General features: G+C 44.6%; 1 protein-coding gene across 1 annotated transcript in view; it reads left to right on the top strand.

Moving 5' to 3' along the window:
• Window positions 1-1,360: 1,360 nt before the first annotated feature.
• The window catches only part of LOC103900578 (antigen WC1.1), a gene marked incomplete at its 5' end in the record, with an annotated part of 23,162 nt that continues 6,393 nt past the window's right edge, over window positions 1,361-18,129 (top strand). The window contains 14 exons of the mRNA XM_019472593.1: window positions 1,361-1,688; window positions 3,222-3,530; window positions 5,119-5,329; window positions 5,391-5,494; window positions 6,325-6,636; window positions 7,074-7,391; window positions 8,125-8,439; window positions 13,746-14,060; window positions 14,822-14,884; window positions 14,971-15,285; window positions 15,477-15,512; window positions 15,819-15,960; window positions 16,264-16,352; window positions 16,960-17,031. Coding sequence (XP_019328138.1) covers window positions 1,361-1,688; window positions 3,222-3,530; window positions 5,119-5,329; window positions 5,391-5,494; window positions 6,325-6,636; window positions 7,074-7,391; window positions 8,125-8,439; window positions 13,746-14,060; window positions 14,822-14,884; window positions 14,971-15,285; window positions 15,477-15,512; window positions 15,819-15,960; window positions 16,264-16,352; window positions 16,960-17,031 — 2,929 coding nt within the window. The remainder of the gene's footprint in view (window positions 1,689-3,221; window positions 3,531-5,118; window positions 5,330-5,390; window positions 5,495-6,324; window positions 6,637-7,073; window positions 7,392-8,124; window positions 8,440-13,745; window positions 14,061-14,821; window positions 14,885-14,970; window positions 15,286-15,476; window positions 15,513-15,818; window positions 15,961-16,263; window positions 16,353-16,959; window positions 17,032-18,129) is intronic.

An 18,129-nucleotide genomic window follows, 5' to 3' on the forward strand; every position in this document is an offset into this window, starting at 1 on the left:
TTTGGGGTTTTTTTTTGTTTCAATGTTTGTTTTCATAAACATCTACAGAAAACCATTGTCTACGTCAATTCAGAATATTAACTCAACACGTTCAATGATTCTGTGATTCTGTGTATGCTTTTTACTCAAGCAGATACGAACCTTTCTGCAAGTGAAGAATCATTTTTATGAAAAGATGTTCCAAAACTCTTACCTTAAAATTCCTGACTGGGAAAAAAAACTTAAGACAATTCCTGAACAAGTCCACTTTTTTTCTTTATGTGTCATTACATCTTAGGCTACACGCTTTGGTTTTTCCAATGTTTACTGTGTGTAAGTCACAGACTCAGACCTGTTCCCCTGTGTTTCTTGGGTCCTAGCAGGCCTTTGTGTAGCTTGGCTTCCTAAGAACTGCTTCTGCATCCCACCATCATTCCTGCATTTGAGTGTAACAAAATTCTCCCTGTGTTTTCTAGCCTTTAAGTCCCTGTGCTAAGCTACTGTATAATATTTGAAGCATCTATAGTAGCAGTACAACACTGTAAAGCAAGAAACCAACATGTGCATCTTCCCTCTTCTGTCAGGCTCTTTATCAAGCACTCTGCGATGACTGTAATGTTATTTTGTGAGTCCACAGGTAAAATGACTGGGAAATGCGTATCCATATCAAAGGAAAGAGGCAGACCTGGGAGCAGAGCAGGAAAAGAGGGTTCTTTGGGCATCAGCCCCACCCCAAGAGATGGTGGGGCATGAAGAACAACACAAAGACCTACCTCTCTGTCTTCTGCTTATGCTGCTGCATCTCCTGAGATAGCTTGTCACTCCTCATGAGTAATTCTCTTCTCTCATCGGGTACCCCTGACTAGGAGACCCCGTGGCTAGGGCAAGAGAGGTGGGAAAGAATAAAGAGTATTGGGACACTGAGTTGCAAGTAATAGTTTGTCTGAGAGGAAGAAGTTGAGGCAGACATGGGAAATTGCTTCTTCACACCATACTGAACACGGGAATGAAGAAACTGGTGCCCAGTGAACATTTTCAGCTGGATGTCATCATGGCAGAACAACGAAGAGAAAGGAGGAGTTTCTGTTGAAGCCTTTGTGAATCACACAGCAGGGACATTACTCAGCATTTCCCAGCCCTGATAGGTCAGAAGAGAAAGCTCGCCTGTCATTAGAAATAACTTATATTTTAGCAGTGTGGTTAGCTCAAACTTGTAAATACAGACACAACTCCCTGCAAAAAAACTTTAAGTTGGACTATTTACAAAGGTGAACTAAATAAGTCTGATTTAAGAGCAAATTAAGAGTAATAATAGTCTCATTAACCATCTGCAATAGATAATTGTGATTAGGCACTGTCCTTTCCATAACCTTGTTCTGTCTCTGTGTATGAAGGTGCTGATGAATTGAGGTTGTCAAATGGAACTGGCCCCTGCTCGGGGAGAGTGGAAGTAAAACATGAGGAGAAGTGGGGAACTGTGTGCGATGGTGACTGGACCATAGAAGATGCTGAGGTTGTTTGTAAGCAACTACGATGCGGATCTGCTGTTAAGGCCCTTAATCGAGCTCCTTTTGGAGAAGGATCTGGACCAACATGGTTGTATCGAGTTGATTGCCGTGGTGATGAATCCACGCTCTGGAACTGCTCACATACAGGATGGGGTTCTTTTAGCTGCCCTCATTACTTTGATACTGGAGTGATCTGCTCAGGTAAGAAGTCATCCAACCTTGTATAACAGAAAAATGCTACGAGGTTGAGGTCAAACTTTGTCCCAGCTGAATAAAGCCAAGTACTGCACAGAGGTAACACTTTCTCCGTGGCCTCTGCTCAGCCAAAGCAAGTTGCACCAGCATTAAGTCTTCTGCTGGCTACAAATGTATGTCTCCTTTGCCTGGGCACAGCAATGACATAGAATGGAAATAGACATAATAAATGACATAGAACAGAAAAAGAAACACTGTTTCTTTCTACCACAGCTCTCCCAGACAACAGGAGAGCTGTGCTAAACTTGTCTTTGACCAGAAATGGGGGCTAAAAAAGCAGGTGTAGATGGACAAGCAAGAAAATGCTGTGTTACGCCATACAACTGCCCTTCTTCTCCAGATCTTCATGTAAGCTAAGACAGGACAGTCTGCAACGGCAAACAAATCCAATGTCTGTTTGGCTGCCTTCGTCTGCAAGATGTGCTTGGTTTTGTTCTTTGGATAAAGTACCATTGCAAGAGGTTTTTCCTTCCCAGCTTCAGGACTTTACATTTATCCTTTTTGATTTTTATAAGGTTCCTGTCAGCCCATCAATCCGGCCTGTCTAGGTCCCTCTGAATGGCAGCTCTGCCCTTGGGGTTATCTCCCCCCACCCCCCAAATGCACTCCATCACTTCCTCCAGGTTGTTGGTAAAGATGCTGAACAGAACAGGTCCCAGGAAAGACCCAACAAGTGGTATTCCACTTGTTGCCAGTCTCCAGGTAGAGTGCAACCCACTAATCACTACTGTCTGAGCCTGACCATCCAATCAGCTTTTTAACCATGTAGTTGTCCACCCACCCAGACTGTAACATCCTAGTTTGGACACAAGAATATTGTGCATAACAGTGTCAAAGGCCTTGCTAAATGTGAGGTAAGTGACATGCTCTGGTCTCCCCTCATCTACAAATCCAGTCACTTTTATCAGAGAAAGTAATAAGGTCACATAGGCATGATTTACCCTTGGTAAATCCATACTGACTCTTCCCATTCACCTTCTTGTGCTCAGAAATGTGTTCCAGGAGGACTCCATGTTTTTCCCCGGTACCGAAGTGAGGCTGACCAGCCTGTAGATCTCCAGACTGTCTTTTTAGCCTTTTCTGAAGACGGGTGCAACATTTCCTCTTTCCTCTTTCTGGGGCACTTCAGCTTCCTATTCATTTGAATAATGAAGTCTTGAGGAACCACACTAGTAAATGGCTATTTATTTATTTATTTATTTGGGGATTGTTACTTCTCAAGCATTTGGCAAATGTTCAAAACTTCCCTCCTTCCGAGCTTTCCAAGGATTTAGTATTTTCACATACTAAGAAATAAGCATTCCCCCACACCATTTTCTCTCTTGTCAGTGGCATACAGGAATTGCCACCATGGTTATTTAAATGTGTCAGTGGTCCTCAGAGAAGTGACATGTGTCTTGCCCATGAAGGTATGGGAGTTATTAAATTAGGTCAGTACAACTAACCCTTGATGCTGGATTTCTTGGGGTTTTTTTCCAGGTTTCTCTGGGATGCGTCTGACTGGAGGGCACACTGCCTGCTCAGGACATCTGAAAGTAAAGCAAGAAGAAACTTGGGCTACAGTCTGTTTTTCATACATTGATTTCAAAACCGCCTCTGTTATATGTAATGAGTTAGAGTGTGGCCAGGCTGTGGATATCTTGAGAGGAACTCACTTTGGAGACAGACATGAACTGATCTGGCAAGAAGAGTTTCACTGTGTAGGGAATGAGACTCACCTTGCACACTGTCCCAGGATGCTGCACCATAATAAGACATGCTCTCATGATGCCACTGTTATATGTTCAGGTGAGACTTTGGACCGATGGACGTAATTTACATGTGTCCTATATGTCTTCTTCCTGTCGACCCGCAGTTCAGAGCCTCTGTATATTTTGGTGGTCCCCAGGGTTCTTAGGTGCTTCCCCTATCATGCCTTGAGCCATCCAGAGAAGGCCAGGAAGTAATGGAGAGCAGCCCCACAATCTCTCATTCACTGTACTGAGAATCTGCATTTAACATTGGCTGTTCTAACCACTTCACTTCTGCACCAGGGATGTGGATCTCGAAAGGGCTGTAATTTCTTTTATGCTACTAGAGGTATGCACTCAATAGTGCTGACAATTCCTTCCATGTCTTTCTCATATACATAAAAGGAGAGATAGCCAGAGCAGACAAGCAGGAACATGGAGAAAAGAATTTATTTTCTGTGCTGCCAGTGTGTATGTTAATCCCTGGCACTTCAGTTAATTATAAAACTGGGAGAGGTACCATACCTCCAAAAGATCAAAGGAGGCACAAGTTACAAATTTAAGTTATTTAAAAAAAAAAAAAAAGTTGTCAGAGGCCTGGATTACTTTAGTTGTGACTGCCAGGTAACATTATTTAAAACCACCATACAGTCATGGCTGCTGGGAGCTCTAAATACAGCTAACTTATTGTCACCCACTACAAAAGTGATGATTAGACCTAGCAAACACAACTTTTTTCCTGAGGGCACAAATCAAAAGGGGTAAGCTCAACATGGAGCAGAGCTGCTGGCAACACCCTGCCACAAAACAAGCCTGGAAAGGACTGCAGTTCATGTCTGTTTCCCAGTCAAAGGGCTGCAGTCTGTTTCAAGACTGCCTTGGACACTGTCCCACTGGCCATGGTGATCTGGAGCACTGGTTGAGGAGCTATGGCAGCCAAACGGCCCAGTTAAGGTATCAGTAACTGACAGGTCTTGGCTCCTGCCTCTGTCTTGCAAGAGTCATAGCTCAGAGAGGAAATCCAGGTCTCATTAGAGGGAGTATGATGCAAGGACCAGGCAAGGGTGTTACCAGTGTGAGAAGATAGAGGGACTGCATGGGGCTGGCAGTAGGACACCACAGTCCTACCCGTGCTGCACTTAAATTATTGTGAATAATTAATGATGGGCATGTCCTGTTGTGTTCAGAACCTTATACTGTGGCATGGATGAAAGTTGAGAATTGCACAGTGCAGTTACTGCTTACCGGGTATTGTGAGATGACCAACTACTAAGAAAGTGCTACTAGTAGCTCCTATTCTGAGTTTCTCACATGCTCCAAATGCAAGGCAATGCTGGAACTGCCTCTGCAAGAAAAGATGTTGCAAGGTAGCAGCAGTATTGTGGGGGGAGAAGAGAGCAGAGCAGACGAGGAGAGACTGAACTTCAAGAGTCAAAAGACTTTTAGTCATGTAGTGCAGGCTACAACATGGGTAATAAAGACTTTTTTTTTTCAGAGCTGGCTTATGAGCATCCTGGCCTAACATGCCTCCCAGTAACCTGAGACATAGTGAGTGCTAGTTCCTTGCAGCTAGACCTCTCTTACAATTTTCAATGCAATAGCACCAAAAAAAATTTAACTGCTAAGTTCCTTTATTCTTCCTGCAGGCTATGGTGGGTACAGGCTGGCAAATGGCAGTACCACATGTTCAGGGAGAGTAGAGCTTCTTCATGGAGGCACGTGGGGAATGCTGTGTGACTACCTGTGGGATTTATCAGCTGCCACTGCCCTCTGCCAGCAGCTGGACTGTGGAGTTGCCCTACTGATACCAAGTGGACAGTCCTTCGGGAAAGGAAATGGATCTTTCTGGAACGGCACATTCAGCTGCAAGAACAGCTCACGCCTGAGAGACTGTCCTCGGATCTTTCTGGAATGGCACATTCAGCTGCAAGAAGAACAGCTCACGCCTGAGAGACTGTCCTGTGAATGTGCTAGGTCATGATGAATGCCCTGCTGGAAAAGATGCTCGTGTGGCATGTTCAGGTGAGCAGTGGAAAGGTCTAAGAGGAGAACTGAAAAACTCCTTCTCTGAGGAAAAATATGGACCCAAAATCTAGAGGGTGTCTGTGGAGCCAAGCTCCATCTTTTTTCTGCTGCTACAGGCATTTCCAGGATTTGAGGCTGCACTTCACCTGTACCACAAGGCTGCTTTCTGTGAAATGCTCCTAGTGTCAGGGAACAGCAAGAACAGGGCTGCTCCACAAGGTAGGATGAGCTGGGCGCAGAGGGTGAGGACAACACAGGCAGTTGTCCTCAGATGGGTTGTCACAGACAACCCATCAGGGCACAATCCAAAGTATCTGCACAGAGGACAGAGGAAATTACTGATAACAAGGTCTACGGACAGTCCCAGACAAGGCAAAGTAGCCAATCAGATGTAGGGTCCAACTGGAGAGTACAGTCAGGAGTAGCAGGAGACAAGACTGGAGACAGTTACACCAGTCACAGACTGAAGGCCTGGTCCAGGTTTAAGTGAGGCCTTGGACCAGTAGCCCGAGGATGCATAGCTGGAGGCCCTAGGTGAGGCTGGGCAGAAAAATTAAGGTCTATTGGTTCACCCAGAGCCCTGAAACCTAGTGCCCTGAGTTTAAAAATTGCAAAGGGGACCAGATCCTCTTTTCTAGTCATTCTTCTCAGTAAAATAGGGTGGACTGAAGTCTAGTTATGAGTACAGAACTTCCAGTGGCCCAGTGGAGTCATTTTTACTACTGAATGCTAAGGAAAACTCATTCCCATTTCCCAGTCACTTTCAGGTCATGCCCATGAGCAGTTACGAACATGACATCTCAGTACTTGCTTTCTCTTATATTCAGGGTGCCCAGGGGCCAGGTTGGTGAATGGAACCACATGCTCTGGCAGAGTGGAGATCCGCCATGGAGACACATGGGGACGACTCTGCCACTCCCACTGGAATTTGCAAGCTGCCAGTGTTCTCTGTCATCAGCTGAACTGTGGCTATGCAAAGTCAATCCAGACAGGAGACCGTTTTGTGGACGGGAATGGGCCTGTATGGAGAGATGCTTTTCACTGTGAAGGGACAGAGTCCTGTCTGTGGGATTGTGCTCAAGTGACTTTGGGCAATCCAACCTGTTCAGCCAGAGAAGCAGCCACTGTTGTTTGCTCAGGTAAGTCAGGAGTGGCCTTTTATGGGTAGTGCAACTTCAGAACAAAGCAGCATTGGTGATCTCACTCTGCCAAGTAAGTCTGGTATGTCAGCCTGTCTTTAATGCCCTTTCCTTTCCATTCCTTTCCCCCACCCCTCCAACCTTAGTTTCAGCATAAAAACTTCACTTAGTAGAGGGATTCACATTGCTGAGATGTGCCTGACTCCTCACAGGTTCTAGTCTTTGAGCTGGGGAAGCCTTTCTCACTTCCCATTGCAGACCCTTCTGTGCATGAAAGCAAACAAAGCTTTAACAGAGGCTGTCTCCTTAACCAGTGGTGAGAATTATTTTTTTACCAACATAGAGATTTGTCTTCCATCTCTCTCCTGCATGTTATTTCTACTGCAGTAAGAGCAGTAGATGTTATTCAATACATTTTCCAACTCTCTTGAGCCCAGGTCCTGCTGAATCACTCAGACTCTCAGGTGGTGAGAGCCGCTGTGATGGGCGAGTTGAGATCTCTCTCCATGGCATGTGGAGCAGAGTCCTGGATGATGACTGGGACATTAAGGATGCTCATGTGGTATGCAGACAGCTCCAGTGTGGAATTGCTGAGAAAGCCTATTACCTTCCAAGGCCTGAGCGAGGCATGGGTCTGGTGGGCTTAAGAAGTGTCCAGTGTGCTGGAAATGAGACTCAGCTGATGCTCTGTAAGACCTTCCATTCTCAAACAGTGCCAACAGGAGTTGCTGAAGACGTTGGTGTGATTTGCTCAGGTGAGTTACTGTGCTGCCTGGGTTGCCTCTAGCCCACCTTGTGCTGTGGTCTCGCCCAGATCTTAAATAGGCATGGGTCTGAGCTTGTGATACCCATCTGCTTGTATACTCTAAAGGACAAATGACAGTTAGGAAGCACATGTAATTTATATAATGCTTTCTTCATCTGAATTTCTTAAACAATTTATCTCACAGAGTCAAAAAGAAATAATAGAATACAGAAATCATAAGAACACTAATTTGGCCATGACTGCCACACATTCTGACTGTCACTTGGGTATTAAATAGATTTTAATTTGTGACATTTCTATATTTGTAAATACCTGCAGCCTTTCTAAAGTAAATTAGAACTGTTTCTACTCTTCTTTTATTTTGTAACCCATCTGTAACAGAAACTGACTCTGTCTCTGTCTAACTAAATGAGTTTAGATAGAAAACAGCTTCTCAGGCTTTCTAAGATAAGGTGATCTCCCCATATAATTAGTATGAGTAGAAACTCCTTCTTGTTTGCAACATCTCACAGGAATTATTCAAACATTTACCTGATGCAGGAGTAGGCCTTTCCCTTTATGCAGTTTTAGCATCACAGGAGTCCTGCCCAAGAAACCATAACAGAAGAACTGGGATATAACAAGAACATGATGCTTTAAAAGTGCTTTAAACATACAGCCATTACGCTGACCTGTGTATTATCATTATATTGCATGTTGACAGCTGAGTTTTCTTCCTGCAGGTAGCAGACAGATCAGGCTGGTGAATGGAACAAAGCGTTGTGCTGGGAGAGTAGAGCTTTATCATGACGGCATCTGGGGCACCATCTGCGATGACAACTGGGATCTATCAGATGCTAATGTTGTTTGCAAACAGCTGGGATGTGGACATGCCATCAAGGCATTTGCCTCTGCTCATTATGGCAAAGGCTCAGGACAGATCTGGTTGGATGATGTGAACTGCACTGGGGCTGAATCTGATCTCTGGGCATGTCCCTCTAGGGCATGGGGCCAGCACAACTGCCAACACAAAGAGGATGCTGGAGTCCTCTGCTCAGGTGTGTTCAGAGGATCCATTTCTGAGCCTGTGGGTTGAAAGGGGAGGGTTACATGAAGGGGAAGTGGAGAATAGTGGAGACTTGCTTTGACGGCCTCTTGCTCTCTCTTGACTACAAGCATAGTTTGTCAGCACATCCTCTTGGTCCCACCAAGATGCAAAGTATCTACAGAAGTCCTTATTTTTCATTAACACACACACACAAAAAGTGTGTGGTGGGTTGGGATATTTGGGGGATAAATTGGAGGGTTTCATAAAGGTTTCCACAGCAAAGGGGCTGTGGTTGTTCTTTGTGCAGGAGGAGGCCATCCAATTCCATGTGCCCATTACAGTCAGTTACAGCGTGCTCTGAAACCAATGGAAACAACCCACTGTGCACCAAAGCATCAACCAGTCAGAGGAGCATATGGTGGATCTCCTCCTGAATACTTAAGACAGAGTGGCAGCTGCAAGAGAGAGGAGAAATGAAGAAGTGGAAAAAGACACTGCTGGGGACATGGCTGGAGACATGGGTTCCATGCCAGAGGAGGTATGCCTCTGAGAGGACTCTAGGCTATGGATAAGCCACACTGGAACAGATACACTCCTGAAGGGAGTGCGGACTGTGGAGAACCCACACTGGAGCAGGTACAACCCCTGAAGTACTGCAGCATGTGGAGGGCCCATGATGGAGCAGGTACCAACCCTGAAGGGACTGCAGCCTGTGGACAGCAGTTGGTCACCCACGTTGGACCAAGTGAAGGGATTGCAGCTTTTGGAAAGCCCACAATGGAGCAAATACAGCCCCTGAAGGGACTGCAGCCTGTGGAGCATCCATGCTGGAGCAGAGGAAAAGGAGTAAGAAGGAAGGAGCAGCAGCAGTGCCACCCTCACTGAAGGAATTGGGAGGGAAAACCAAGGAAGTTAGGACTAATGGAGTGGATCACAGGTGTTTCCCTCAGTATTTGTTTAATTGTTAATTTTTTTCTTTTTTTTTCTCATTACCCAAAGCAATAATTAAGATTATGTTAAGTGCAAAAAATAAAATTAAGTTAAATTTCCCAAATGGAAACTGTTTTGCCCATGATAGAAGACAGTAAATGGGGGAGACACTCTGGCAACACTAGTACCTGGCATGCCCTGGGTCTGGAATAATTGTAGTGACTTCAAAGTTCCAGAGAAGCCTTGATTCTGATACTGGAAATTTGTCATGGTGTGGTATAAGTGGTACACGCCTTGATTCGATACTGGAAATTTGTCATGGTGTGGTATAAGTGGTACACTCATTGTCGGGGAGGGAGAGGAAGAGGGTACAAACTATGTGTAAACCGGTGGCCGGTGGAGTGTGTGACAGACCTTGTTGGAGGGGAAGGTGATTGGGAAGAACTCCAGTGGCCTGGAGCCTGGATATTTTTCTGTCCAAGAATATCAGCCTGGGAGATGCAAAGGGGTTATGTTGCCTGTGAAACCCCAAGTCAGTGGTGTGTTGCTTTGCTGTGGGGTACACCAGAGCCTACCATGTGCTCACAGCAGGTCTTCAAGAGGCACTGGGACAGCTTAGCAGAGCTGGGGAATCTGGTTGACAGTCTCTGTCAGAGTAATGGTCTGGTAAATGTGGTGTTAACTAGTGCTCAGCACAAAAGGGAGGATTCTGGTCAGAAGTTAGCAGCTAGTAGCACTGAAATGGTCAAACTGCAAGCTTCAGGCTGCTTGTGGAAGCACCTAGAGCTTAAATTGACTGACCTGGAGGGGGACCCTGACACCTTGGGAGGGGAAACTAGGGGCCTATGATGAATTGAAAAATGAGTCCTTCAGGCAGCCCTAGTTACAATAATTAAGGAGCCCTACAGAAAAGGGTACGCTGTTCCCCAGACCGCAACCACTCAACGGGTCTTTATTCTGAGTGTAAATGAATAGAGAAATGTGGAGAAACTTACAGTCACTGCTCTGCAGTGGCTATGGCATTGCTGGGACACCAGAGCAGATGAGAAACAGCTGAAAGCTTGAGACAGCAGGACTTTGGGGAGTTTGGGCATAAGACACTTGTAAACACTGTTCTGGACAATGTAGGAGGGCTTTGGGATCATTTTATGGAGAGATATGTTGAGCAGTGCCTAATCGTGCTGATCCTACAAACAAAATACCCCTTTGAAAGGACTGGGAAGAAGGGGATAATCAACTGAAGTTTCCTGGACTGCTGGAGTGTGGTTAACAGGCAAAGGGAGAGGGACCTTGAAAAGCTTGTGATCACTAATGCTAGGGCTTGAAATCTCCAATGGCTAGGCACAGTTACTAATGGCCCTCTGGTACCAGCTGGTGGGATGCCCTGTTGGTCAAGGAGTGACCTATATATACTATTCTGGAGTAAGGATGCCAGAAGAAGAGTACAAGCTAACAGCACGGATGAGGATAATACCGAGGATCCAGTATTATGGTCAATCTCAAGAAAAACACGAAGAGAGAATGAGAATTTTGCATGTCCCCTTCTAACACACTGGGACTTTAGGATGTATCTGAAAGAAAAGGGAGACAATATGAGACACTGGGAGGAAAAGCCCTTCATAAACCTAGCACTGTGAGCACAGGAGAGAGGTGAGAGCTTATTTAAACCATTTCCTTCTGCTACCCCCACTTCTGGACCACATACTGCTCTGACAACTGATTTGAACTTACTGCGTCAGCGGGGTTCTCCCCTGGCCTGGCAGTGGATGAAGATAACCAAATTTATCAGACTGTCCAGACAAGGCAGCCAGGCACCCTTGCCTCAACAATGTTGTGCCCTAGTGGATACCTAGTGATAGCGGCGCTCAGTGAACCTTATTGTCCTCTCTGTGTAGCAGTGATAAACAAATAGTTCTTGGAGTAACTGGAGGAGAAACATGCCCAGTTCTGGAGGAAGGGAACCTAAGCTTGAATAGATGGGTTTTGTACACCTTACTTGTTGCCACTGGCCCTACTGCGCCTGCCATCCTTGGCATTGACTTTCTTGATCACTGGAGATGGTGCATTCAGGAACACCAGGAAGGCTTCAGGTTTTTTGGAATAGGCAGTGTGGCTTGCACAGGTGAGAACCAGCTATGGGACTCCCTAGGACTCTCTAATCACCCAAACATTGCTGAATTTGTTTAAATAGACCCAGGTGTTGGTCCCTTGGCAATCCAAGTAATTTGCTGAAAGCAGTATCAAACTGACCAAGGGGCCACCAATGAAATCCCAAAAATAATTGTTTCCCTGGAAAAACAAGGGGTGGTCTTAAACACACAGTCACCTTACAATAGTCCTCTTTGCCCTGTGTGGAGGTCTGCGGGAGAATGATGGTTTACAATAGACTTCAGAGCTCTGAATGAAGTCACACCCCCATTAGCTGTTACAGTTCCAGACACATTGCAGTTCTTGTATGAGCTAGAAACTAAAGAATACATCTGGTATGCTATAACTGATATTTCAAATGCTTTTTTTTTTTTCAATCCCACTGGTCAAAGAAGCAAGACTTCAGTTTGCCTTCACCTAAGTGGTGTGCAGTACACCTGGAACCAGCTGTCCCAAGGGTAGAAACACAGCCCTTGCTATCTGCCATGGCATCATCCACCAAAGTTTAAAGCAACAGAATTCCAAAGAACTTTTCCTCTACCTTGATGATGCATTGATTGGAGGAACAACTCCAGAAGTACTAAGTAAAGGGCTGTAGAAAATCATTACCTCTCTCAGGGCTGGATTTGCCATTAAGCACTCCAAAGTAAAAAGGCCCCCTCAAGAAATACAGGTTTTAGGATGCAAAATGGATGGAGATACATGCCAGCTGACCAAATTGCTTGGATAAACACCATGGACCTCCATGCAATAAACAAGAACCCAGGCCTTCTTGGGCATTACTGCATTTTGATGTACGCACATCCCTGGTTACAGCCAATTGGCCAAACCCACATATCAAGTGACCCGAAATAAGCCTCATTTTGAGTGGAAAGAAGAACACCAGCAAGCTTTGGAGCTGATCAGCATAAGATAGTCCATGCCACAGCATTAGGACCAAGATGGGTAGGTAGCAATATAAAAAAATTGTTATATACACATGCAGGAAAGAAAAGCATCAAATGGAGTTTGTGGCAATGAGCATCTCAAGAGATGAGAGACACTATTGGAACTCTGGAGTCAGAGCTACAAAGGAGCAGAAAATAACTAGTCCCCCCTAGAACAAGAAGTCCTAGCTGCATATGCAGAGGGTGTCTGAGTGCCACTTAAGTGAGTACAGAGCAGTCACTGTGGTTATGCCCTAGACTAGCTGTCCTGAATTTTAGCTTCAAGGATTCAAAACTACTGAGGGAAAAGCAACCACAACTACATGGCAAAAATGACTACTGTGCCTTTGCCAATCTGCACATATTGGTTCAAGCTCCGGACCGGGATTAGTTGAATTTACTAAGTCAATGGCCAGCAAATCAATAGTATGAGGAAGACCAAACACCTTTGGCTGTCAAAGCCCTAGCATATGATGAATTAAGTAATTTGAAGAGCAGGGTTTACATACTGGTTGGTCTTTGGAAAAAGAACAATGAAATGTGTGCCTTTACATAAAGTAAATAGGAGAGAGTAATCTTACTTTACCTCATAAACAATGTTCTTGTTCATGTGTTTTGCAGGGACAAGATCTGAATTTTGTAATAAAAATATGTTGAGGTTGGTATGATGTTAAATCCTATAATGTGGTTCCCAGAATAAGAGGTAGTGTTTTATTGATTATATGTGCACATTGTTACAATGTAAATACCTATTGTCTGGGACTAAGGGTGGAGTTTATAATGTATGCATTTTATGATTATGATGATGGTAAAGTAGAGTTTATAATGGATGTATGTTCAAAAACTTCTTAAATAGGTGTTTCACAGAGGTGAGGGGTGAAATGTATTGGTTATAACTGGCAGGGTTTCAGTCATCAGAGGCTGCAGGGGTGCCCTGTGCTTCTGCAGGGGAGCCATTCCAGCTGACTCTGAAATTATTGTAAACAAGTCATTGCACACCAAAACTTCAACAAATCAGAGGAGCACACGGCACCTATGCTTCAACATACCAAAGAAATATGCCTGCAACTGTGGGGTGTGGCCATCACTGTTGTTTGTTTATGTAGATGTTGGTGAATGCTGGCTAACCAGAGGGGATCACTGTACGATTTTTGGTTTTAATTGTTTGTCACTTTTGGGGTGGCTTCCTCTGGCACTTTCTCACTGAGAGTGATGAACAGGACTGTTAGCAGATTCTGGATTTCACTCATCACAGCCAAGTTCCTAGCAGAATCAGGCCCCTCTAATTCCATTTTTATGTCTTCACTTCTAGAGTTCCTGGATCTGAGGCTGGTGAATGGCAATGACTGTGCTGGGCGGCTAGAAGTTTTCTACAATGGGACATGGGGGAGCATTTGCTCCAATCGTATGTCTCAACTTACTGCAATAACTGTGTGCAAACACCTGAACTGCGGAGATGGTGGGGAAATCGCAACAGACTTCAAATATGGCAGAGGTTCTGGGCCCACGTGGCTGGACCACATTGAGTGCACTGAGCAACATAGCTCTCTCTGGCAATGTCAGTCAGACCCCTGGGATCCTCAGTCATGTGATAACCGAGCAGAAGAGACCCATATTTCTTGCACTGGTAATTAGAAATGCATCTGTACAGGACTCTCCAGACATATATGTAAACTCATGCATGCTTATATGGACACTGTAGTAATTACCTCATGTTCATTTGTTATCTGGTATATATTATTTCTAGTTTCATGCAAATGGCACAAACATTTTTCTTTGTCGATATCCCTGATGTAAATGAGTGGCTTAAAATTACATGAGTGTCACCAAGTGCAGTTACCCAGTGGAAATCCCAGGGAAGTCCCTGATAGGATGGTGCCATTGCGTATTTTTAAAGCAAAAATCTATGATACACAGTCAGTCTGTGAGATCTGAATTAGGATCAGACTTCTCAAGAAGTCTAGAGGCATGTATGTGTTTCTGCATGTATGGAGGCATATCAGTGCATATGTGCATGTACACACATGCATGCACATAGCCATGGGCAAGTGTATGAATTCTTCAGTTCTAAAGATCCATTTCTAATGCCTGCTCTTATGACAGTATTTCATACCTGTGGGTTCCCACTATAATATAAATGAATTCTAGATGGCATTCAGATCTCCTGAAAGGGATTGCAGCTGCCTCACACAAGAAGAAAGAAAGCATAGTAATCAGGAAGATTATTTAATTCACAGCAATAGCCAAACAATGATCCACCAAGTACTAAATAGGCCATATATATTATAGTAAAAAATTAACTTGATAATCAATTTTCAGGCATTTTATACTCCCTCACTCTTTTCAGAGAATAATCAGATTATTTACTTCAGTATTTAAATTCTGCAGGAAGAAAAGAAGCAACGTCTCCAGCCACATTTGCTGAGTGTCCAAACTCTACAAGTTGTTCAGGTACCTCTACCTCTTTGCTTCTCCTTATTCGTCCCTATGGACCTTCCTGCTGTTTCAGCAATACAGAAAGTTTCTGTGTTTTGCAGACAGGGAAAAGTTACGAGTCATAGGAGGAAAGGATGGATGTTCAGGCAGAGTGGAGATTTGGCACCAAGGTTCTTGGGGAACAGTCTGTGACGATTCCTGGGATGTGGCAGATGCTAATGTTGTATGCAGGCAGCTGGGTTGCGGATCTGCTGTGTCTGCTCTGAGTGAAGCTGCCTTTGGGGAAGGGACTGGTCCCATCTGGTTGGAGGAGGTCCACTGTAAAGGAACAGAGCTGTCTCTTTGGGACTGTCCTGCCAAGACCTTGTTCTGCAAAAACTGTGATCATAAGGAAGACGCTGCTGTGGATTGCTCCGGTTAGTGACTGGTCCTTTGGTTCATTACACAGATCTGGGAAGGAGGTGGATAGAGGAATATTATGTCAGCCGTACATCCCAGTGACTAGCCCCTTCATAATTTTGACTGCAGGAACTTCACAAATGATGTGAAAATGTTCTCCCTATTTTTCACACTTGCCTCTTAATCTGGACTCGCCTTCCTTTTGCAGGTATGACAGAAACAACAGCATCACCCACTAGAGCAGGTAAAACATTCCTTCTTCCGCCTTTCTTTCTCCCATCAAATGAGAATTTAATGTCCCTGATACTGCATGGCAGGTAAATCAGCAGTATATTCCAGCTCATCAGAAAGCATGTCCCACAGCCTTTGGTAAAGGAGAGCCAAGTGGCACTATCCCCAGCTGCTGAATTCTAGCTGCTTGAGCAGGACCCACAACTGGACAGCAGGTGACCTGCCTCACCTTGCTAGCATGGGCACAGCAGGAGGCTACAGAGGAGGAGCCCTTTGGGTCACCTGATTCTCTACCTGTTGCTTCTTCATTTCCATTCAGATCCTCCCCGCCGCCCTGCAACAGAGACTATGAGAATTTCGGCGCCTGTCATCATCTGCATTATCCTGGGGGCCCTTCTCTGCCTGGTCCTTGCCATTCTTGCTGGACAGATCCAAAGTGCCAGGGCACAGCAGCGAGGTGGGTCCCTCAGGACTGGTATGAAACGCCTCCTTGACATGGCTGGCGAGTGTTTAGTTGGCTGAGGAGGCTGGGGAGACGGGTGACTGAGATGAATGGCATCTGCTGCCACAATGAGATTTTCACTTACCATCTGGCAGTGAAAGAGCCCAGCAGTGCTTATCCTCAGTCAGCACCTCTCGGTGACTTTCTGGGTACCAACCAGGCCATGTAGACCCCTTTAGGTCATTTCTCCTTTTCAGGACCCCAGCCTGGGTATGAGCAGAGACTGTGTGAGTGATCATTGCCTTTTACTTTCAGGTTCCAGACTATCCTATGACCCCTTCACTGAGGCTGTCTATGAAGAGATCGACTATAACCTGATGAGGGAAAAGCAGGGCATAACTGGCCTCTCAGGTCTGTGTGTCTTGCTCTTGTCAAGGGAAAATTCCTCATGGTGGCCCAGGTCCCAGTCTGGTACTTTGCAGCTCCCAAATCTACTGGGAAAATTAAAATTCCTAGATTTGAGGAGAGGGGTTTCCAGCCCACTGCACTCTGCCAATTCCTCTCCTAGGGACAATTCATTTTGTGCTGTCCTCACTGCAGCCACAGAGCATAGATCAGTATAGGTCAAACAAACGAACAAAAAAACCTCCCAAAAAAAAAACCCCAAAAAAAGGCTTTCACTGCAATTATTTAAAGCAGGAACAAATAAAGGAATAATTTGTATCTCCCTCCCAGTGGCTATGTGCCTCTATAGGCTTCCTCCTGTGAACTGCTTTTCTCCCTTTCGTGGCTTGCCTCCCCCATGAGCCATGAGAGGTGTTCGGGGGCCCCTGAGGGATTCTTGGCTATTCTACTGTAAGCCCTTTACCTTGCAGGAGTAATACTGACTGCCCAAGAATCTGCTTGACTTGGGTGCTATTGCTGTAGCCTACTCTTTTCCTCATGATGCAGTCTTAGCAGCGAAGGAGAGTTTAATCTAATATCACACTCTTTCTCATTTGCCTAGATTCTTATTCAGAGAGTTCAAAAACAAAGGCACAGTTTTATAGCGGGGACAATGATGAAGAAAATGGTCCTGGAGCAACTCAAGGTAATTGAAGATGAGGATCCTACAAAGAAAGAGACCCAAAATCAGGGTAGCTTTTAATTTCCAAAGCATTATTGGTGATTAAAACTTTTTTCTTGCTGCACTTCATGACCACTAGTGATGTTTCGATGTGAACCAAAAATTTCTGTTTAACTCTTGTAGTGGAAGAATGTCATACAATCTCATATACAGGTGCTAGTCTTCTATATGAGAAGTTGAAAATAAATGTTTGCTGGTAGTACTGCACTCTTCACAGGATCCAGTCACATGAATCCAACAATTTGACAACTGCTTCTCCCAGAAATTGCAACCGTAACAGCTTGTAAGCTGTTGCTTCATTTCTGAGACACATGGGGAGAATTAAGACAGAGGAAAAACATGCTCCAAGTAAGAACATTGGCATACCATTGGAGTTGATTAGGGAATTTTAATCTGAGTGATCTGAAGAAAATGCAGTTTGCCAGATGTGGGGGTTTTTTAATTTGAAAAAGCTGAGGGAGAGCAAGTGTTTGGAGAAGAATTGCATTTTCCTGGAGCTGATCGAAATGCTCTCTTAGCTATTGCCTGGTCTCAGAGAGATCAACTGCCAAAGGCACGAGCAGTTTTGGACCTCAGCTGCCATAACCCTGTCTGCTGTGCTATGTCTTAATTTTATTTTCTATTCTTTTTCTTATATTAAGTTTTTTTATTATTTAAATGTAAATGAAAAGCTTTTCTTTTCCTTACTTGCTTTGAGCTGCTTATCAAGAAGGCAATTATTCCAAATAAGATCTCTTTTTCTTATTCAGATTGAATATTGAGTACTAGGTAAAAAGGGAAATAGGAGTGCTTTGATTGACTTTTAATTTTATATATGTATTATTTGTGTGTCCATGTGTCTACATATACAATATAAAACAGTGAAAACTAATATTCTCTGAGGGATGGCTTCCAGTTCAGTACAGACCACAGAGCTAGTTGCCCCTGAGGAATTAGAGAGCTGGCTACTCACAGAACTGAGTTTGATGGATGGACTATTCAATGAATAAGGAATTGGCTGGATGGCCACATCCAAAGAGTTGCAGTCAACAGCTCAATGTCCAAATGGAGATCAGTAACAAG

This window comes from Aptenodytes forsteri, unplaced genomic scaffold (genome assembly GCF_000699145.1).
Source record: "Aptenodytes forsteri isolate BGI_AS27 unplaced genomic scaffold, ASM69914v1 Scaffold405, whole genome shotgun sequence".
Taxonomy (NCBI): domain Eukaryota; kingdom Metazoa; phylum Chordata; class Aves; order Sphenisciformes; family Spheniscidae; genus Aptenodytes; species Aptenodytes forsteri.